At 32.9% G+C, this 24,091-nt stretch overlaps 1 protein-coding gene across 1 annotated transcript in view; it reads left to right on the top strand.

Moving 5' to 3' along the window:
• Window positions 1-24,091, top strand: part of LOC145994171 (uncharacterized) — a 68,774-nt gene that overhangs the window by 6,000 nt on the left and 38,683 nt on the right. Inside the window, exons 2-3 of the mRNA XM_083130267.1 lie at window positions 19,007-19,136; window positions 20,868-21,006. Of these exons, the coding sequence (XP_082986393.1) occupies window positions 19,007-19,136; window positions 20,868-21,006 (269 nt within the window). The remainder of the gene's footprint in view (window positions 1-19,006; window positions 19,137-20,867; window positions 21,007-24,091) is intronic.

Genomic DNA, 24,091 nt, shown 5'->3' with positions numbered 1-24,091 from the left:
TGCGCGAATTTAAAATTCCCGCCGAGAAGCTTGTGCGAGAGAAATCTCTCTCTCTCCTCCTGCCATCACTGGTTTCTGGCGCTGTGGTTGTGTTACGCATAAAAGGGGCATAAAAGTTGACGCTAAAACTTACGAACGAGACTTCCTGTTCCCGTGCAGATTTCCATAACGATATCTTTAAATAAATAAATAAATAAAAAGGTCAATGAAGACGAAATACCCTGACATTTCCCTGACTTTTTTTGACACCTCAAATTCCCTGACATTTCCCGGTTTTCCAGGTTTTCCAGGTCTGTCGCCACCCTGTAAAATTAGCAACAGCATTAAACACAACAAAAACGTAAGATTAGGAACAGCATCAAACATTACAAAAACGTAAAATTAGGAACATCCTCAAACACAACAAAAACGTAGGATTAGGAACAGCATGAAACACAACAAAAACGTAAAATTAGGAACAGCATCAAATCTAAAAATGTTTAACCCGCGTGTATTCAATTACTTGTATACCAAACGTATCCTCATCGTATTCGCTAGTATTACAAAAATAAGTCGTTTTCACCAACACCACTTTCGCTAACGACACGTGAAATATGCACTTTTACTTCTTCACATATTTTTTTCAGGATGTTTCTTTACGACACCATCGCACTTGCAACTCTACACGGTTATAGGAATTACAGAGATTTGGACACACGTTTGTTGTATTTTGATGACGTAAACAGGCTGAACGTTAACTTATCCATGAAACCTGACACGGAAATCTGTGCGGCACTGTTGCACTATGCTGACATTAAAAAGTGTCGCAGCTTAACACACAAAAAAATATATACTTATTCTTATTATTTGAAGTCAGGTTCTATCATTTTTAAATGGAATTAAATAATTCATAATTGTTCTTCTCATTGTTCTAATTGTGACAATACTTGCAGTTTATTGTTGTGTATGGATTTTAGTATTCGGAATGCAGCTTGAGAAAAGGGGGAGCGAGACTAGCAAACAAATGACTGTGCACTTTAGTTCTTGAGTTTGCTAGAAGCGTTCTTATCTTGGTTAAGCTGTAACAGTTGTTTCTCATATATTTAGACGTTTAACTCTGGAAATTGGAACACTGTTCTCACACTATTTGTTGATAAGTTCACATATTGATTTTACACTCACAATACGCCATTTGGACAACGAAATACCAACGGTGTCTGTTTATGTCATGTCCGAATGTGTCTTACTATAGTAACTTTTCTGTAATGTTATACAGAGGCTGAAAATGTATTATATTGTTATTATAATTTATGTGTGACTTGTTAATTTCACCCTGTACTAACTGAGATTAACAATAAATATGATGCTGTGTAACTTATACTTGTTCTATTATTCAGTGTTCCAATTGACGGGGGGAGGGAACCTCCCTTCCCTTGGATTCTATTTCCCTGACACTCCATCCCTCTGCATCTAAATTCGTCCCAAACCATACCAACCCATCCATGTCAGTAGTAAAAGAATACGATAAGCTCAATCGCTATTTAATATTCGCAATTCATTTGCACGTACTTAGAACTAATTTGCACGGGTTTTAATTAATTTGCACGTACTTAGAATTTATTTGCATGTACTTAGAATACTTTACATTTATGTATTTGCATGTTTATAACTTTTTATGAATATATAATTATTTATTTTATGAAAAATATGTATATAGAAGGTAATTAGAGGTACTAAACGCTATGCATATGGTTTTATATTCATTACTGCAAAGTATGTAATGTATAAATCGATAATAATTAATGTTTATAGTATTGAAAATAAGTTTTCTATGGTTTATGAACCGCTATGAACGGTGGTAATGGCTGTAGGTACAGGTTCAATTACGAAAGAAGACGGTCCCGGTACTCGAACCCGCGATATGTAATATTGTTAATTAGTACTATGTAATAATGTATGTTATTATGTTATAAAAGACGGTGGTCTCAGACGCTAGACAGAATACTGTCTCAGAATCTCGACTCGGCGGTGATGCCAGACAGAGAGAATGAATTAATATTCAGCGCAGGTAGCCGAGAAAGGAATTTTGGGGAAGCGCGCTCAAGGTCAAATGACGTCACAACGTCAGGACAAAGAAGGAATCTGATTGACCAATCAGAGAACGCGTCGGTAGATTTTCAGAACCAGTTTTCCCAAGGTTAACCAGTACGCAAGAACAGGGGAAAGCTATGCAATACTGTAGGGCAGGGGAGGGATTCAACCAGACAACAAAGAATGTCTGAGAATGCGCAGCAAGGGTCAAATCTCTGAAGCTATGCGTCGTTTGTAGAACCGGTTTCCGCCGCCAATTAATATTCCGCTCAGGTTTGCCTCCAAGGCACAGGACGCTTTAGCGCAGGTTTTTTTTATCTGTACTATGAAGAAGGGAGAGCTATTAGAGACGGGGCCTACAGTTTTCACCATTTGCTTTTATCACGGGGTAACGAACCTAGGACCCTTTGATTATTGATTTAGGTAGTAAATGTATGTTACTGTGTGCTATTTAACTTAATTTTGAGTTTATTTTTTACCAAACTTTGACTTTATGTCAAACATTTTCACAGCTTATCCTTATTTTTACAAAAATAACACTATTTGTACTATTCAGGCAACATTTTTTATTAAATTTTGGACTCGCAAAGATATTTTTACAACTTTTTAACTTATTATTTTACAATTTTATGTTAATTTTTTACCAAAATAACACTATTTGTACTATTCAGGCAACACTTTTATTAAATTTTGGACTCAAAGACATTTTTTTCTACGTTTAACTTATTGTTTTACAACTTTATATTAATTTTTTACCAAAATAACACTATTTGTACTAATCAGGCAACATTTTTTATTAAATTTTGGACTCACAAAGACATTTTTTCAACTTTTAACTTATTATTTTACAACTTTATGTTAATTTTTTACCAAAATAACACTATTTGTACTATTCAGGCAACATTTTTTATTAAATTTTGTATTTACAAAGAGATTTTTTCAACTTTTAATTTATTATTTACAAGTTTATGCCTATTTTTTTACTCAGATAACACAATTCTATCTGTTCAGGAAAGACTTTTAGTTACATTTTCGACACACAAAGTGTGTGTTCTCAACTTCTATCTGTTTATTTCACAAGTTTAGGCTTATTATTACCAAAATAATACAATTCAATCTGTTCAGGAAAGACTTTTAGTCGCATTTTCGACACACAGAGTGTGTGATCTCAACTTCTATCTGTTTATTTCACAAGTTTAGGCTTATTATTACTCAAATAACTCAATTCTATCTGTTCAGGAAAGATTTTTAGTTACATTTTCGACACACAAAGTGTGTGTTTTCAACTTTTATCTGTTTATTTTACAAGTTTAGGCTTAATATTACTCAAATAACACAATTTAATTTAGTCAGGAAGGATTTGTTATTATATTTTGGATGCACAAAGAGATGTTTTCAACTTTTATTTGTTTATTTCACAAGTTTAGCCTAATATTTACTCAAATAACACGATTTGAACGTGTTTTTATTACATTTTGGACACACACACACACATTTACACACACACACACACACACACACACTTACACATACACACACACACACACACACTTACACATACACATACACACACACATACACACACACACACACACACACAGTTTTGTCAAGTTTTACCCTTTTATTTTCAAGTTTAGGCTTAATATTACTCAAATAACACAATTTAATCCAGTCAGGAAGGATTTGTTATTATATTTTGGATGCACAAAGAGATGTTTTCAACTTTTTTTACTGATTTTTTGCAGGGTATGTATTAATTTTTATTTATTTTGTTTTGTATTATATATACATTTACAAATTTTTAACTTAGAGTTTAGTATTTATTTAAATTTTTTTCAAAAACACTAAAGAAAAAGTACTTTTAGCTAAAATGTAATCTACAGAATAGATTATTATTATTATTATTATTATTATTATTATTATTATGGTTTAGTGATTTCCACTATGCCTTCTTTGTTTTGTATTTCTATATTGATTTAGGGCAGGTTACGCCTGCTACGTAGGAAAGTTTGTTTATTTTAGAGTTTACTGAGTATTTTGTTACTTTTATACTAAGTAAAGTTTTCTAAATATATCAGGTAGGGCTCCATCCATATACTTTTGTTTTTGCTGTTTGGAGATGATGCGTTCAGCATCACTCTCCATCTGCTTTTTATTTTATGTACCCAATATTATTTTGAGGCTTAGTGAATTCTAGAGCCTATTTATGCAGGAGAGAGGGCTTGAAAATGTTGATCTCAGATAACCCACAACTATTTGTCAGAGTATTTTAAAGGATATTTTATATTTATTATGTGCCACTAGAATATTAAAGCTTGCTTAATTTTTATGTCTGTAACGCTGTTATTGTATTTCTAGCTAAGGCTTACTGGATAAAGTACACGAAATGTTTATCATTTCGACTATTTACCTTTATACGAGGCCAAATTTTTAGTGTAACGAAAATTATTGTGTGTCTATAAAGACTGAAATTTCTTTACCGATGGGTCCATAACTGGACGCTTACCAACATTGTTCCTTTTTTTTTTTTTAAAAAAAAAAATATATATAACCATTTATCAATATATTGACAATACACAGGACAAGACGAAGTTCACAGACAACTGACTATATAGACCATAGATCCACTTGCTAAACTTTTCTCTATGCTAGAAGAATAATTTAGCCTCATAGCGTTTTTCAAGGTATTTTTTAAGTATTACTGGTTTTTTGGGTGCATCAACATTTGGGTTATTTCTATTTTCTTTATTATACGAGGCCACAATCACTATCTGAACACTGAAATTCTCTGATTGAAACTAAAACCTTAGGCTGTAACTAGGGATTTATTATGTATATCGACAATTTATAGGACAACACGAACCTTACAAAGGATTGTAGGTGATGTAGGCCCACACGCCAGAGCTTTGTTAATCTGCAAGAAGCATTTACAGCTAATGCTACGAGGAAATGAGGTTAATTTTTTACTGTTTCACAAGAATGCTATTTTTTATACACCCAATATTTGCTTTTCAAGTAACTACATGTACCAGAAGCACTTACAGGCCAACTCTAACTAGACTTCGACTTATTCTATATCAGGTGCTAAATTTATAAAGAACTATTTGTATATTTCTGAGGAAGTACGCAAAAGCAGATTACCCGATTAAAGTATCTGAAAAACATATTTTTCTATGCAAGTATATTTTTATTGACTGGATTATTTAACAGATCAAACAGGAAGACTGCAAAATTCATTAAATGTAGTTCTATAGTATAGGTGGTTTCAGAGATATAAAAAGAACAAATATAAGATTTCGCTTTTTTTTTTTGCTTCTGAAGCTAATCGCGACGCTAAGGGTAAATGGCCAGGAAATGTAACGGAGGAGAAACAATCCCAAAAGTTATGGGCTGCATGTAAGTTAATACCACAGAGATATTACAGTAGGTGTAGGTTCTTCCACCAGAACATTTCTATCATAATAATACTGGTTATGCTGTACTGTTAGCTAAAGATGCTGATATTTGAGAAACTTAAAAGCTTACTCACGACTTACTGTTGCAAAAGATCCGATGACAAAATTTAAAAATTGTTATCGTCCAGACAGGGACTCGAACCCTGGACAGATAGGTTAAAAGCCTAACGCTATACCAACTAAGCTATCTGGGCACAAGGTATTCTTTTTTTGAAAAGTTAGTTATTTTAAGAAATATATTGAAACACTTGAGAACACTTTTGGTCTGGTTCGACAGACAAGGAGACAACATTTCTAAATTTTTACAGACTGGGTGTATTTTTCCACTATAGAGGCCTTCACTATATGTAATTCGAAACGCTAAAGTTCAGCTAGCTTCCAAAATTGAGGTAAAGATTGTGTTTGGCGAGATTAACAAGTTACAATTATATCCAGTTACGGACAAATAAAGCTAAAACTCTTAGATTTACTGTACTAGCCAAGTTTTAGTAATATTTTCTTCACTTTAGTACAAATACCAAAGAAATAGGTATATTTTATTTATAATTTGACAAAATGTACTAGTATTTAATTTACAAAGTTAGGTAAAAAGCAGTATTTTTTAAAAATATTGTTACTGCCTTCAAATTTTATGTTATTTAGCCACTAACAACTGATTTACACTATTTGGCATTTTTAAATAGGAAAAGAAGGAATTATTTGTTTATTATTTTTACTTTATATTTATATTTATTTAAGAAAACAATTCTACAGTTTAACTTAATTTTAACAAATTGTTACTAATTTATATATCAAAGTTATGTTATTTAGAGTGTATCAAGGCGTATAAAGTTAATATTTGTACTTATCAGTTCAACTAACAATTATATTTTACACACAAAAGATGATGTTTACAGTTAAATTACTTGAATCAGAGAATAATATTTTACAGTAATTGATTCATTCAGCACTAGTCAGTACTTTTATGCTTCAGAAAGTTTTCTTAATTTTCTATTACGCATGCTATTTTTGGGCTATTTTTAAAATGTATTTCTAAGGCAAACTGGTTTAATTTTCTGCTTATAATGCAAAGTTGACATAGTTTTCGCACAATGCATTGTACATTTGTTATATTCTCTACTTACAATTCAAATATTATGCTTATTTAATGTATAACTAACTAACTCTCTAGCCTTCTTAAACCCGAAGGTTCATGGCTGCAGCAACACATGCCTTTCATCTGTCCCTGTTCTGAGCAAGATCTATATACTCCTTTCCTTCCCTACCAATTTCCTTTTGGTCCATCTCTACACTATCCCTCCATCTTTGTTTTGGTCTTTCTATTGGTCTTTTACCATCAGGTTTCCCAACAAGAATCCTGTATACTCTTCTTTCCTCTCCCATTTGTACCACAGGATCTACACACCTAAGTCTTTTTGATTTAATCATTCTAATAATATCTGGACATGAATACAAATTATGTACTTCCAAATTATGTAACCTTCTCCACTCATCTGTCTCCTCATCTGTTTTAGGTCCAAATATTTTCCTAAGGATTTTATTTTCAAATACTCTCAATTTATGTTCCTTTTTCAATGTAAGGGACCAAGTTTATTTACTGTATTTAACTTTTATTTTTTGTAATTAACAAAAATTAAAAGCTTATACTGTAGTTATTATATCTTTTTCTATCAGCTTATTTTGAAATTAATATTATTAGGTATAGTCTTTGATTTATAACTATATTGCTTTTTTTATCAATTTATCTAAGAGTACACGCAGACAAACACATGTGTTCACACTTTTATGTAAATAGATATGCCATTTTTCAATATTTTAGTATGAAGATTGCACTTTAGCTATTTAAGCAAGGGTAGGAAAGGTAGGATTTCTGAGAATTTGTTGCAGGATTTTGTTGTCCAAGTATAGATGAGAACTGAGCTGGGAGACTGTTTTGAACCTTTTCATGAGAGTTTGCATGTGAACTGTATGCAAATTGAGCACTATTGACTGTGCATGCTTCTAAGTTTTGCTGTTATTTTACATCAAGTCTGTGAGACTGTAGTCAGTTTTCCCATTTCAAGTAGTTTTTATTGATTGTATTTATATATGTTGTGGGGACTTAGCAGTTTTATGTTATGAGTCAGTTTGTTGTAGAATATTTTTACACGATTGTTTTGAGATATTGAGTGTCTGTTGTTTTACTTGTAATTATTTTCCTTCTTGTGTTGTGTATTTGACTATATTTTGTCCAAGTTCGTAGTATTTAGAATAATTGTTATTGACTTGTAGATGTAGGGAGTAATAATCCTTTGCAAGATGCCCTATACTTTAGTCTGAATATTATTCTTAGTGTTCACTTTTGAAGCCTTAGTATTGTGGTAGTATTATTAATGTAGAGGTAAATTAGGCTGAAACGTAGGCATTTTTTCTGATAAATTATACTCACTTAGTTGTTTCAGCAGGTAGAAGTTGCATGATGGTTTACTGCTGATGATGTTCATTTGCTCTTCTTATGTACTACGTATGATGTAGCTTACTTGAGTAACTGGAATTTTCTACTGAAAAAAGGATTGCTTGTCTATTTTATTCCTATGTTGTTGAGTTTGTCCATAAGCAAGCCATGTTTTTTACTCTATCCTATGCCTTGGAAGAATCTAGATATATTGTGTTTGCAGTTTTATGCTTCTCTAAGGTTTCAGCTATGTAGTTTTAAACTGTGCTATGGCCTAACTATTGATTTCTTTTTCTGGATGCCATGTTGGTTCTGTGTATTCCTTTTGCTGCTTGAATTTGACTTAGGTTGTTTGCTTTTTTCTTAGATCTTTATTTGTTTATTTGTTCAGTATTTTTTAATATTTTTTTTACATAAAAAATTCAAAGTACATTGTTAAAGTCAAAGTGTGTTAAAATTTAATTTTTCAAAGTTAAAGTTTTAAAAATACAATTTTCTAAAATTAAAAGTTATAATAGTATATTTTTGTTAGTAGAAGTTTTTATACTATAGCAAATTATTTTGTTGTTAATTTAAAATTTGTTAGTTAATGTAAAATTAAAGTAATTAAAAATCAATTTTTCAAAGTTAAAGTTTTAAAAATACAATTTTCTAAAATTAAAAGTTATAATAGTACATTTTTGTTAGAAGAAGTTTTTATACTAGAGTAAATTCTTTTGTTGTTAAAGTTAAATATGTTAGTTAATGTAAAATTAAAGTAATTAAAATTCAAAAAAATAAAAAATACTGAACAAATAAACAAATAAAGATCTAAGAAAAAAGCAAACAACCTAAGTCAAATTCAAGCAGCAAAAGGAATACACAGAACCAACATGGCATCCAGAAAAAGAAATCAATAGTTAGGCCATAGCACAGTTTAAAACTACATAGCTGAAACCTTAGAGAAGCATAAAACTGCAAACACAATATATCTAGATTCTTCCAAGGCATAGGATAGAGTAAAAAACATGGCTTGCTTATGGACAAACTCAACAACATAGGAATAAAATAGACAAGCAATCCTTTTTTCAGTAGAAAATTCCAGTTACTCAAGTAAGCTACATCATACGTAGTACATAAGAAGAGCAAATGAACATCATCAGCAGTAAACCATCATGCAACTTCTACCTGCTGAAACAACTAAGTGAGTATAATTTATCAGAAAAAATGCCTACGTTTCAGCCTAATTTACCTCTACATTAATAATACTACCACAATACTAAGGCTTCAAAAGTGAACACTAAGAATAATATTCAGACTAAAGTATAGGGCATCTTGCAAAGGATTATTACTCCCTACATCTACAAGTCAATAACAATTATTCTAAATACTACGAACTTGGACAAAATATAGTCAAATACACAACACAAGAAGGAAAATAATTACAAGTAAAACAACAGACACTCAATATCTCAAAACAATCATGTAAAAATATTCTACAACAAACTGACTCATAACATAAAACTGCTAAGTCCCCACAACATATACAAATACAATCAATAAAAACTACTTGAAATGGGAAAACTGACTACAGTCTCACAGACTTGATGTAAAATAACAGCAAAACTTAGAAGCATGCACAGTCAATAGTGCTCAATTTGCATACAGTTCACATGCAAACTCTCATGAAAAGGTTCAAAACAGTCTCCCAGCTCAGTTCTCATCTATACTTGGACAACAAAATCCTGCAACAAATTCTCAGAAATCCTACCTTTCCTACCCTTGCTTAAATAGCTAAAGTGCAATCTTCATACTAAAATATTGAAAAATGGCATATCTATTTACATAAAAGTGTGAACACATGTGTTTGTCTGCGTGTACTCTTAGATAAATTGATAAAAAAAGCAATATAGTTATAAATCAAAGACTATACCTAATAATATTAATTTCAAAATAAGCTGATAGAAAAAGATATAATAACTACAGTATAAGCTTTTAATTTTTGTTAATTACAAAAAATAAAAGTTAAATACAGTAAATAAACTTGGTCCCTTACATTGAAAAAGGAACATAAATTGAGAGTATTTGAAAATAAAATCCTTAGGAAAATATTTGGACCTAAAACAGATGAGGAGACAGATGAGTGGAGAAGGTTACATAATTTGGAAGTACATAATTTGTATTCATGTCCAGATATTATTAGAATGATTAAATCAAAAAGACTTAGGTGTGTAGATCCTGTGGTACAAATGGGAGAGGAAAGAAGAGTATACAGGATTCTTGTTGGGAAACCTGATGGTAAAAGACCAATAGAAAGACCAAAACAAAGATGGAGGGATAGTGTAGAGATGGACCAAAAGGAAATTGGTAGGGAAGGAAAGGAGTATATAGATCTTGCTCAGAACAGGGACAGATGAAAGGCATGTGTTGCTGCAGCCATGAACCTTCGGGTTTAAGAAGGCTAGAGAGTTAGTTAGTTATACATTAAATAAGCATAATATTTGAATTGTAAGTAGAGAATATAACAAATGTACAATGCATTGTGCGAAAACTATGTCAACTTTGCATTATAAGCAGAAAATTAAACCAGTTTGCCTTAGAAATACATTTTAAAAATAGCCCAAAAATAGCATGCGTAATAGAAAATTAAGAAAACTTTCTGAAGCATAAAAGTACTGACTAGTGCTGAATGAATCAATTACTGTAAAATATTATTCTCTGATTCAAGTAATTTAACTGTAAACATCATCTTTTGTGTGTAAAATATAATTGTTAGTTGAACTGATAAGTACAAATATTAACTTTATACGCCTTGATACACTCTAAATAACATAACTTTGATATATAAATTAGTAACAATTTGTTAAAATTAAGTTAAACTGTAGAATTGTTTTCTTAAATAAATATAAATATAAAGTAAAAATAATAAACAAATAATTCCTTCCTTTCCTATTTAAAAATGCCAAATAGTGTAAATCAGTTGTTAGTGGCTAAATAACATAAAATTTGAAGGCAGTAACAATATTTTTAAAAAATACTGCTTTTTACCTAACTTTGTAAATTAAATACTAGTACATTTTGTCAAATTATAAATAAAATATACCTATTTCTTTGGTATTTGTACTAAAGTGAAGAAAATATTACTAAAACTTGGCTAGTACAGTAAATCTAAGAGTTTTAGCTTTATTTGTCCGTAACTGGATATAATTGTAACTTGTTAATCTCGCCAAACACAATCTTTACCTCAATTTTGGAAGCTAGCTGAACTTTAGCGTTTCGAATTACATATAGTGAAGGCCTCTATAGTGGAAAAATACACCCAGTCTGTAAAAATTTAGAAATGTTGTCTCCTTGTCTGTCGAACCAGACCAAAAGTGTTCTCAAGTGTTTCAATATATTTCTTAAAATAACTAACTTTTCAAAAAAAGAATACCTTGTGCCCAGATAGCTTAGTTGGTATAGCGTTAGGCTTTTAACCTATCTGTCCAGGGTTCGAGTCCCTGTCTGGACGATAACAATTTTTAAATTTTGTCATCGGATCTTTTGCAACAGTAAGTCGTGAGTAAGCTTTTAAGTTTCACAAATATCAGCATCTTTAGCTAACAGTACAGCATAACCAGTATTATTATGATAGAAATGTTCTGGTGGAAGAACCTACACCTACTGTAATATCTCTGTGGTATTAACTTACATGCAGCTCATAACTTTTGGGATTGTTTCTCCTCCGTTACATTTCCTGGCCATTTACCCTTAGCGTCGCGATTAGCCTCAGAAGCAAAAAAAAAGCGAAATCTTATATTTGTTCTTTTTATATCTCTGAAACCACCTATACTATAGAACTACATTTAATGAATTTTGCAGTCTTCCTGTTTGATCTGTTAAATAATCCAGTCAATAAAAATATACTTGCATAGAAAAATATGTTTTTCAGATACTTTAATCGGGTAATCTGCTTTTGCGTACTTCCTCAGAAATATACAAATAGTTCTTTATAAATTTAGCACCTGATATAGAATAAGTCGAAGTCTAGTTAGAGTTGGCCTGTAAGTGCTTCTGGTACATGTAGTTACTTGAAAAGCAAATATTGGGTGTATAAAACATAGCATTCTTGTGAAACAGTAAAAAATTAACCTCATTTCCTCGTAGCATTAGCTGTAAATGCTTCTTGCAGATTAACAAAGCTCTGGCGTGTGGGCCTACATCACCTACAATCCTTTGTAAGGTTCGTGTTGTCCTATAAATTGTCGATATACATAATAAATCCCTAGTTACAGCCTAAGGTTTTAGTTTCAATCAGAGAATTTCAGTGTTCAGATAGTGATTGTGGCCTCGTATAATAAAGAAAATAGAAATAACCCAAATGTTGATGCACCCAAAAAACCAGTAATACTTAAAAAATACCTTGAAAAACGCTATGAGGCTAAATTATTCTTCTAGCATAGAGAAAAGTTTAGCAAGTGGATCTATGGTCTATATAGTCAGTTGTCTGTGAACTTCGTCTTGTCCTGTGTATTGTCAATATATTGATAAATGGTTATATATATTTTTTTTTTAAAAAAAAAAAGGAACAATGTTGGTAAGCGTCCAGTTATGGACCCATCGGTAAAGAAATTTCAGTCTTTATAGACACACAATAATTTTCGTTACACTAAAAATTTGGCCTCGTATAAAGGTAAATAGTCGAAATGATAAACATTTCGTGTACTTTATCCAGTAAGCCTTAGCTAGAAATACAATAACAGCGTTACAGACATAAAAATTAAGCAAGCTTTAATATTCTAGTGGCACATAATAAATATAAAATATCCTTTAAAATACTCTGACAAATAGTTGTGGGTTATCTGAGATCAACATTTTCAAGCCCTCTCTCCTGCATAAATAGGCTCTAGAATTCACTAAGCCTCAAAATAATATTGGGTACATAAAATAAAAAGCAGATGGAGAGTGATGCTGAACGCATCATCTCCAAACAGCAAAAACAAAAGTATATGGATGGAGCCCTACCTGATATATTTAGAAAACTTTACTTAGTATAAAAGTAACAAAATACTCAGTAAACTCTAAAATAAACAAACTTTCCTACGTAGCAGGCGTAACCTGCCCTAAATCAATATAGAAATACAAAACAAAGAAGGCATAGTGGAAATCACTAAACCATAATAATAATAATAATAATAATAATAATAATAATAATAATCTATTCTGTAGATTACATTTTAGCTAAAAGTACTTTTTCTTTAGTGTTTTTGAAAAAAATTTAAATAAATACTAAACTCTAAGTTAAAAATTTGTAAATGTATATATAATACAAAACAAAATAAATAAAAATTAATACATACCCTGCAAAAAATCAGTAAAAAAAGTTGAAAACATCTCTTTGTGCATCCAAAATATAATAACAAATCCTTCCTGACTGGATTAAATTGTGTTATTTGAGTAATATTAAGCCTAAACTTGAAAATAAAAGGGTAAAACTTGACAAAACTGTGTGTGTGTGTGTGTGTGTGTGTATGTGTGTGTGTATGTGTATGTGTAAGTGTGTGTGTGTGTGTGTGTATGTGTAAGTGTGTGTGTGTGTGTGTGTGTGTGTAAATGTGTGTGTGTGTGTCCAAAATGTAATAAAAACACGTTCAAATCGTGTTATTTGAGTAAATATTAGGCTAAACTTGTGAAATAAACAAATAAAAGTTGAAAACATCTCTTTGTGCATCCAAAATATAATAACAAATCCTTCCTGACTAAATTAAATTGTGTTATTTGAGTAATATTAAGCCTAAACTTGTAAAATAAACAGATAAAAGTTGAAAACACACACTTTGTGTGTCGAAAATGTAACTAAAAATCTTTCCTGAACAGATAGAATTGAGTTATTTGAGTAATAATAAGCCTAAACTTGTGAAATAAACAGATAGAAGTTGAGATCACACACTCTGTGTGTCGAAAATGCGACTAAAAGTCTTTCCTGAACAGATTGAATTGTATTATTTTGGTAATAATAAGCCTAAACTTGTGAAATAAACAGATAGAAGTTGAGAACACACACTTTGTGTGTCGAAAATGTAACTAAAAGTCTTTCCTGAACACATAGAATTGTGTTATCTGAGTAAAAAAATAGGCATAAACTTGTAAATAATAAATTAAAAGTTGAAAAAATCTCTTTGTAAATACAAAATTTAATAAAAAATGTTGCCTGAATAGTACAAATAGTGTTATTTTGGTAAAAAATTAACATAAAGTTGTAAAATAATAAGTTAAAAGTTGAAAAAATGTCTTTGTGAGTCCAAAATTTAATAAAAAATGTTGCCTGATTAGTACAAATAGTGTTATTTTGGTAAAAAATTAATATAAAGTTGTAAAACAATAAGTTAAACGTAGAAAAAAATGTCTTTGAGTCCAAAATTTAATAAAAGTGTTGCCTGAATAGTACAAATAGTGTTATTTTGGTAAAAAATTAACATAAAATTGTAAAATAATAAGTTAAAAAGTTGTAAAAATATCTTTGCGAGTCCAAAATTTAATAAAAAATGTTGCCTGAATAGTACAAATAGTGTTATTTTTGTAAAAATAAGGATAAGCTGTGAAAATGTTTGACATAAAGTCAAAGTTTGGTAAAAAATAAACTCAAAATTAAGTTAAATAGCACACAGTAACATACATTTACTACCTAAATCAATAATCAAAGGGTCCTAGGTTCGTTACCCCGTGATAAAAGCAAATGGTGAAAACTGTAGGTCCCGTCTCTAATAGCTCTCCCTTCTTCATAGTACAGATAAAAAAAACCTGCGCTAAAGCGTCCTGTGCCTTGGAGGCAAACCTGAGCGGAATATTAATTGGCGGCGGAAACCGGTTCTACAAACGACGCATAGCTTCAGAGATTTGACCCTTGCTGCGCATTCTCAGACATTCTTTGTTGTCTGGTTGAATCCCTCCCCTGCCCTACAGTATTGCATAGCTTTCCCCTGTTCTTGCGTACTGGTTAACCTTGGGAAAACTGGTTCTGAAAATCTACCGACGCGTTCTCTGATTGGTCAATCAGATTCCTTCTTTGTCCTGACGTTGTGACGTCATTTGACCTTGAGCGCGCTTCCCCAAAATTCCTTTCTCGGCTACCTGCGCTGAATATTAATTCATTCTCTCTGTCTGGCATCACCGCCGAGTCGAGATTCTGAGACAGTATTCTGTCTAGCGTCTGAGACCACCGTCTTTTATAACATAATAACATACATTATTACATAGTACTAATTAACAATATTACATATCGCGGGTTCGAGTACCGGGACCGTCTTCTTTCGTAATTGAACCTGTACCTACAGCCATTACCACCGTTCATAGCGGTTCATAAACCATAGAAAACTTATTTTCAATACTATAAACATTAATTATTATCGATTTATACATTACATACTTTGCAGTAATGAATATAAAACCATATGCATAGCGTTTAGTACCTCTAATTACCTTCTATATACATATTTTTCATAAAATAAATAATTATATATTCATAAAAAGTTATAAACATGCAAATACATAAATGTAAAGTATTCTAAGTACATGCAAATAAATTCTAAGTACGTGCAAATTAATTAAAACCCGTGCAAATTAGTTCTAAGTACGTGCAAATGAATTGCGAATATTAAATAGCGATTGAGCTTATCGTATTCTTTTACTACTCATGTCCTAAAACACAGGGTGTTTCAAAATTTTTGATCCAATCTTATCATTTCTATAGATGTTACTGGCCATGAATGAAAACATATTTAATATGTAGCAGACCAAGTACTCCATCCTTGATGCATGTTACACCCCCGTCCGCCATCTTTATTTTCGACATTACCATAGCTCTGGTTGAATGCATGAGATGGACACGTACCTGATACACTAAAGTCCGGAACCCTTATGGAGACCATCATTTTAGAAGCACAGCCGAATTCTGCGCCATGTTCTGGCACATTTCGCGTTGCAACTGTCATTACTTGAATAAGACCTTTGCTGGGCAAGAGGTTCTGAGATTACCCAGCTCACTTAGCCAAATTCCTAGAAGTCTCAATCTCTGGGAGTTCATCAATGACAGGGTCAGAAATAACCGGTATCGCACAACTGAAGAGTTACGAAGATTCCTTCACGCACGTGACCAGGATTATCTCCTAAAAACATCTGCCAGAACATGACACAGAATTCGGCTGTGCTACGAAAATGACGGTATCCATAGCAATGCTTTGGATTCTTAAACCATCAGATATGTGTACATATCAAGCATTCAGCCATAACCATCGTATTATCGAAAATAAAGGGGGTACGCTCCCTTTGTGTCCACTTTTATATTACGTCGAGTCTCTCCCCTCTAGATGTCGGGCTAAATAGAACAAAGACAAGGGAGTAGTAGTTTTATTATGTTTGTAGAAACTTTAAGTATTTACTTAAGTAGTTTGGATAGTATTTTTGTTCCTCGCTGCAGCCCTTGCTCAATTTAAATGTAGATACATTGTCATTTTTCAATTATTAAAGTGGTCTAAATCTGAAGTAATGGGTAATCTTGTTAGGACACATAAAATTTGAACTTGAAATATTTTGGGAGATGATGACATCGAACAGTCACTTCTTCTTTTTAAGGTAAAGAGCTTTAAGGTGTTGTAAAAACTGTTTCACAATATTCTTGGATATAAGTGTTACAGCCTTATTGAGGTGTATACTGTCTTCCTATTCTAAATCCATTCAGGGTTTATTGTCAAATAAACATTACACTAAAAATTAGCCCTTATATTTTGCTATTTATAAACCTGACTTAAAACTTGCATTACTATTGGTTTCCACTCTCTTCATTTTTACACTAATAACTCTGCCTGGTAATTTGACCGGCTTTGGTTTGTAACTCCTTGTGTTACCTTAAAAATGAATTTATTGTTCAACTAACACAGAACGTCAAGCAATAGGATAGCTGTTTCTTAAACACCATCAGTGGCTAAGATTAGGTTGGGCAGTTGCCCCCCCTTTTTGCAACTTTTCCTCCCGCACCATGTTAAACGTTATGTACGTTACGAACTCAATTGACGCCATTGACGGCCATTATACAAAAACTATCATTAATGTAATATTTATGATTAGTTTTTAAAAATATATTTATGGTGCACATAACAATAATTTATAATAATTAACTATCTCTATGAATCATGAGATATTAAAATATTAACAACAAAACGTTCGTGTCCAGTTTTTGTAAATTAACGATAAAATATTTTACATTTTACAGTAACTTCTAAAGTACAATATACGTATTTTCTTACCACTCCTCTCTTGGGACGCCATCCCAAAAATATATAAAAAAAACAAAAGATGGAAAATATAGGATTGACTACAAAAGATAAAATACATCCCACCACCAATGATTTATAAAGGTCCATGAATGGTAAATACATTCAATTTCTGACCAGGAAAGAAAATCAGGAAATGTAAATCGGTTCTGAACCATTAAGAACCTTTTCAATTCGCTCCAGGAAACTTTTTTTCCGGGTCAATTTAAATACTGTCCATGTTCGTTACTGAATTCAAACACTAGCAAACTTGGGCCGAATTCTAATTGTGTGAGAAAAATGAATCTGGTTCTGTTACGGAACCCATCAGGATTTTTTAGTTCCAGGACCTTTAATAAACCAGACATCACCCTGTTTCAAAAATTCTGGGCACGCCACTTTGGATGTGCGCATTTCTTTCGACGGTATGCGATGTTCGTTGTGCTAAGCCTCAGAAAAATATGGTACGAATGAAACAGGAACGTGTGATGTAACAGGCAGGTGTTGCAGCCTCATTAATGTTCGGGAATTTGAGTTTCACTTTTTTGTCTCGAGGACCCGGAAAAGGCATAGAATCAACATTTCAGACAAATCGTAAGGAACTGTCCAGTTCAAGGCCTTACTTGTGGCACGCAACAAGAGCATAACTGTGCACAAATAAAACTTTCAAAAGCATTGAGCAATTAATTTATTCTTATTATTCTTAGAATAATGAGTTATGGCCTTTCGATACTTTCGAAGATAATACTTTCTATGTAACAAGGAGATAATGTAAAAATAATAAAGGCTAACAATTACCACTTATCTACAGTTTAGTTACGAAAAATGTTCATAATCTTTGCCTATCGCTGTCAAGTTCATTATCTTATCTCTATTGAGCAATTCAATTGTCATTTTAAAATTTAACAAATAAAGCTATCTCAGTTATAGACTAACTAGTCAGGAGAACAATTGGATTTTTTGGAAACTAAGCCAAGTAAGTAATTCTTAGGTATTTATACATGATCCTACTTCAATATTTAGTATTAATCTTGTTTCGATTTTCGTACTGATTTTTTTACCTACTTGAGTTGTTGAGTTAGTCTTAAGTCCACTTTATGCACAGTAAGGCTAATTAGGACTGGACCTACAGTTTAAAGTGGGATCCGAACCAGTATGTGCCTCCACCGGGTATCGAACCCAAGACCCCTTGATTACAAGGCGACGACGCTACCACTGCGCTATTAGGGGGCTATCTTCTACCTAGTTGAATTTTGTTGCCATGCACTGAAGAAATAATAAGTATATACCGTTTCGTATGTACTTATTACATATTCAGTACTTAGAAACTACCAGTATGATTGACATTGATAATGCATGGAGCCATACCTCCATATCCCCTCCCAATTAAGTGGCTTCAAAGTACAGGGGCGAGTTCTTGTCTTCCATGACTTCACCTTTATTTATTGTCTTTACTATATACTGCATAATATTTCATAGTCTCTGACTGTTCACTGAGTGATTCCTTTTCTTGTATCAGCGGGGAATGAACGTGAATAACCTTGTATTATCACAATCTATTTCCAGACAGAGATACAAGACTAGAAACGCTAAGTTGCTGACCAAGGCAGTTCATTATGATATAAGAAATTTTATATCTTAATAAACTGCCTTGGTCAGCAACTTAGTGCTTTTAATATTAAAACATGGCTTAATTATATTACAAGATTAGAAATAAAAATATTCAAATTTTCTTGAAAATTCTGGGTATCAAATGTAATTTCTATTTTTCTCATCCACAGTGTCCTCCCTCGAAAAGAAGATGTTTGACGTCACGATCGTTGTTGCAGCTCTGCTAGTATCCTTTGCGCATGCCATACGTTCAAATGATGGTATGATAAAATACCGATTCAGAGAGAGCACAGATTTCAAGTAAGTGTTTGCATCCGCAATTTGTTATGTACGTGCTGAGAAGATATACATAGTTTTACTTCCAAGAATTAATCTCTACACACTAATTATATTGTCCACATATTTGTTAACTAAGGCGCTGGTTTGGCTTCAGGATGGGCTAGGACAGAAATGTTCACTCGAAGTAATAGCTCACTAAGTTGGAAGAAAAGGAAAACTTTGGTTAAGAATGTAAAATGATAAGAAAAAAATCAGTTCCAAACTAGTGGAACGTGTGTATCGCTGTTATAAAAATGACAGCCAACGTTTAATCCACAGTAATTTATGCTACTTTATGAAAACTGTTTGTAAAAAGAGACTAATAAAGGAAGATTAATCTAATTAATCACTTGAGTAAAGGTGTACAAACTATTTTAGAGAAAAATGTCAATTTTCCAGGGGTAATACAGACTGATGTTAAGCAAAAAAAAAAAAAATGAAATCACAGTAAATAGGTTTCTGAATATTCTCTCCATATATGTATTACAGGATATTTAAAATGAAACGCCCTTATAACAAAAATTCACAATTAATTTTACTTTCATCCCAAAGGCAAAACAACTACAACTGTCGAAAGAACATAGTTCAAAAAATTTTAACAATGTTTTTTGTTACACTTTTCTATTTATCTGACGCCACCAGGAAAACGCAACAATGGCGAACCATAAGTTGTTTGTTGAACAAAAGAGAGTATCTTAATCTGGTATATATTAGGCCAAATCAGTAATCAGAGTCCAACGAAAGCTCCTACCAGAGTACCAATGTACGTGGGCACCAGATCCAAAATCAATTAGGCGATATGCGAACCGGTCATCCTAATCAATGTGTGCCAACAATAGTCAGAACACCTCGTGTTGCAGAAGTGCATGAAGCTGTCGTCAACAGTCTATGAAAAGTGTGCAAGTGGTGACACCGAAATGGCAAACTCCCTTCCACCCTGGACTGCACTTTGCAGACTATAGAGACTGGAGTTTGACTCACGGCCAGTAAAATCCTCAGTGGAGCTCGTGCTGTGTCGTCCATACTTGTGTGTGATTGCCCTTTCATCCATTTCATTTCATCATCATTCATCCTCATCTTCGTTTTAAGTGAAACTGACAGAAAACCGAACAAATCATTAAATCATTCAAACAACAGCCGGCGAAATAAACTTTATGAGAACTATTAGGTGAGACTAACATGTCCATAACAATAGTGTGGTGTACTTTGCAACAAGAAACACATATTTCCCTATAAAATTCAGGTGCGTCAGGCATTGGCAAACAATGCAAAATAAATACGGTTATGCTCTTCTTAAACGAATCTTCAAACTCGATCGAAAAGCAACCCGATGTGCTGTTCAACTGTTGGTAGTGACAAAGCTTATTTTCAATGGACACTTTCTAAGGAAAGAAATCCTTAAACAAGCACAAAGTCCATTAAGCGAACTGAGACTGAAGATTGAACGATATGCTACAACTTTCGCCTGTGAAACTCTGAATCGAGGTCAAGGCAACATGTTCAATTGAACATGGAAGTGTTGATCAGAAATGGCGGATACTTGGAATATATTGTGTAAACAAGAACCTTCTTCTATCGCCAACTGTAGTTGTAATTAATTATACATTTTTGTCATAGGGATGTCCAATTTGAAATATCTTGTATTTCTTTTAAACGCGAATAAGTGTAAGCATAAATAATTACGTATGTAACAATTGTATTTTCAAATTTCAGGATTTCCCAGCTTGACAAAACGGGCGACGATATATACAATCATTATTTTGATTATTTTCTGGATATTCTGGGAAGAAAACTTAAAGAAAATGGAGATTCAGTAAATATGCGCGACGATACAGGTCATTACACAGATCCAGTAAGTATCCTAAGCACTCATGAGACATGAATGAAGCTCAAAGTTTTTCTTATTAACGCTTACTAGTTTGACATTTGTGCGCAAGCGGTTGAAGTGTGAAAACTAAATTTATATATTTTCAAAAACTAAAGAAGACATTCGTAAACATTTGTGAACGTATTACATTCTTGTAAGATTCTATTGGAAGAAAATATACGAATTCGTTTTGAATTTACATGGTTTCATATAACAGAAATTTAATTTCGTGCTTGAAAACAGAATGTTTGTAATTCTTTGAGATAACCTTCCATTGCGGCAGTAATTCTCAATCTTGGTAAAACCACGGTCCGGTAAATTCATCTTGTAAAGTAAATGCCCCAATAGCGACAACTGTACTCAGAGATAAATTTCTATTTTTTTTTTTTATTTTTTTTTAAAATAAGACTTTATACATTAATTAATATGGGCACTTCGTCACCTCCATTGCTTCCCCAGGAGTCTTGCCTCAGAGGCGTTCAAAAGATAGAAGGAACTAAATCTCATCGTCTCGTTAATAGATGTATTATACGTAAAGAAAGCTGGTTGGAAATAGGTTGTCCAATTAGAATGCGAGTTATTTATATAATACTTAACTTTCGCTGAATGATTCCATATGAAGGCTCTACGACTCCTATCGCGTTGGGGGTAGAAGGCAAGAGCAAATTTTAAATTTACGCCTAGTTTTTTCATTCAGTTCTTCGATCATCTTTAATGTAAATGCCCAACCTTAATCGACTAAATTTCTTTCGGTACCACAAATCGCAAAATTGTCTTCTCATAAACAAAATTTGCTACTGTTGAAGTTACTCTGTCACCAGTGGACGTGTAAAAGTCAACACACGAGAGTAGATACTTCTGCCGAAGCGTTCCGCTAACTGCATATGGTCCACTAAAATCAATGTTTATCCTCTGGGAGGAACGATATCCAGGAAAGTTTGGAAAACTCGAGGAGGGAGACCTGTAGGTCCTTTATTTCATTGACATGAGAGACATTACTTACACCTATTTCTAAGAAAGTTCTTCATGTGGGGATAGCAAATACGTTTCAAGACCGGTAGTCAATTTTGGTAAAGCCCAAATGACCACCACCTATTGGATGACTATAAAGGTTTTCAAGTACCAGTTCTCTTAGCGACTTGGGGATACATAGTAATTTCATAACGCCGAATGCCAGTTTTTGGGTATTGTACAAAATCCCATCAAGCTGTAATGGTCGGATTGACCATTACTGGTTTTGGTATATTGTATTAATAAATTGCTGGCCAGCTACAAGTTGTAGGGTTAAGTAATATGTTTCCATGAGTGTACTTTTATGTCATTACTGTATGTAAGTATGTGCTTATTTGATTATGCTTTACTGGATATTAGATTCCCCTGTTTTTTATCTCCCCGGTTGGGGGAGCTAGCTGTCTTACCAAAGACCGTGGAATTTTTCCAACGCTACGGGGTCCACGTCCACGGACGTTTACCCCGACTATAAAAAAGGCCAGTGGACTTTAGCAAAAAACAGTGTTTCTCCATCTTTTCGACGACGAGGAACGTCTCCTCGAGTTAATCCACTTTTGGTGGCTAGACTGATATAAGAATGTAGCATTTCGTGTAAGCTGTCCCCAAGTCCCCTTTTAGAGAAGCTTTGAATATTTGGATATTTTCGTATTGAATAATTGATGCCCAAAAGAAAGAGTTAAGGCGCAAGGAAACGCATTTGTAATGAACGGAATATCATTTAAGCTGAGGGTAGGCTCGCAGAGATAGTTATGCTAACTCAGCGCTAAAAAAAAAGTGCCGGTGGTGTAAGCCATAGGTGCGCAATTATGTTGATTTAGAGATTTGTTAATTTGGTCTATGCAAGACAGACATGGAAACGCTATGTAAATATGTATATATATAACAACGTATAATAAACCAATATAATCCTACTAGAAATGTTATGATTCCAAGAATTACGGTACTGTCCATTTTAAACCAGTTGTTTATTCAGTTGCTGTACATGTGTAAGGAACCAGGGACTAAAAAATATAAATTGTTATGTGAAACGCCCCTTTCTTAACTCCGGCACAAATATAATCTGCTCGCTTGGCACCCAGGGTGAGGTGAAAGAAGAGATTTGAAGGATTAAAGCAGGAAGTAATCCTAAGAACCTCTTTACTTGCTTAGTGATTTTTGGAAGCTTATAATCCTGAATTGAGGAAACTATACGATCGCTAATTTGCCACCAAAACGATAAACACAGTGCCCTAACGCCAAAATTTATTAGGCGCTCTAGAACAAATCGTCGATGTAGTAAGAAAGATTTTGATTATCTAGTCCTGCACACGCTAGCTTAATGATACTATTCATAGAAGTTACGTGTCGCTGTGGTAAAACATTATACTCATATGAGCCGATGCCAGGAATAGAATGTGCTCTGTATGGCTTACTGTCCTCAGCGGAATTTGAAAAAAAAAATGCTTTAAATCAGCTACTGAGTAATACTTTCTACCGCCCATAGTATGCAATATATCATTTATATTATTCATAGAAGAAGCGTCGAACACGCCTAACGAGTTCAGAGTCCGGCTATCAAGCACCATTCTCCAACTCTGATCTTTTTTTCCTAATCAGGATTATGGGAGAATTGTATGGCCTCTTATACTCGCATATAATTAATAAAGTTTGAGGTTTGTGTCTCAACATCTGGTTTAAGATGAACGGTGATCAGAAATTGAGGTCTGTGGAAAGGTGTATCTTCAGATAGCTTAATTTGATGTTCGTTATTTGTTGCTCTACTTGAATACTTTGCCGACCAAACGATAACATGCCTGAATCTATATAGCAGATATACGAGCTGATTTTTTTTTCGTTAGGATCTAGTTCAGGATTGATGGTAAATTGTGACATATCAACTTTCTCTTCACTTCTTTGAACATTTCCTTTGCAACATTAAACTCTACACTTGGTTTTGTTGTTATTTTCTAAAATTTCATAAGTTTTACCTGAACCTATTTTTGTATACTGGGAATAGCAATTCGGTATTTAAATAGATTCGAGATCCATACCAAGTCCGTTTCTGTATTGACTGGAGTTC

This window comes from Lepisma saccharinum, chromosome 10 (genome assembly GCF_977018435.1).
Source record: "Lepisma saccharinum chromosome 10, izLepSacc3.1, whole genome shotgun sequence".
NCBI classification, from domain to species: Eukaryota; Metazoa; Arthropoda; class Insecta; order Zygentoma; family Lepismatidae; genus Lepisma; species Lepisma saccharinum.
This window is presented reverse-complemented; position numbering and strand designations above follow the sequence as displayed.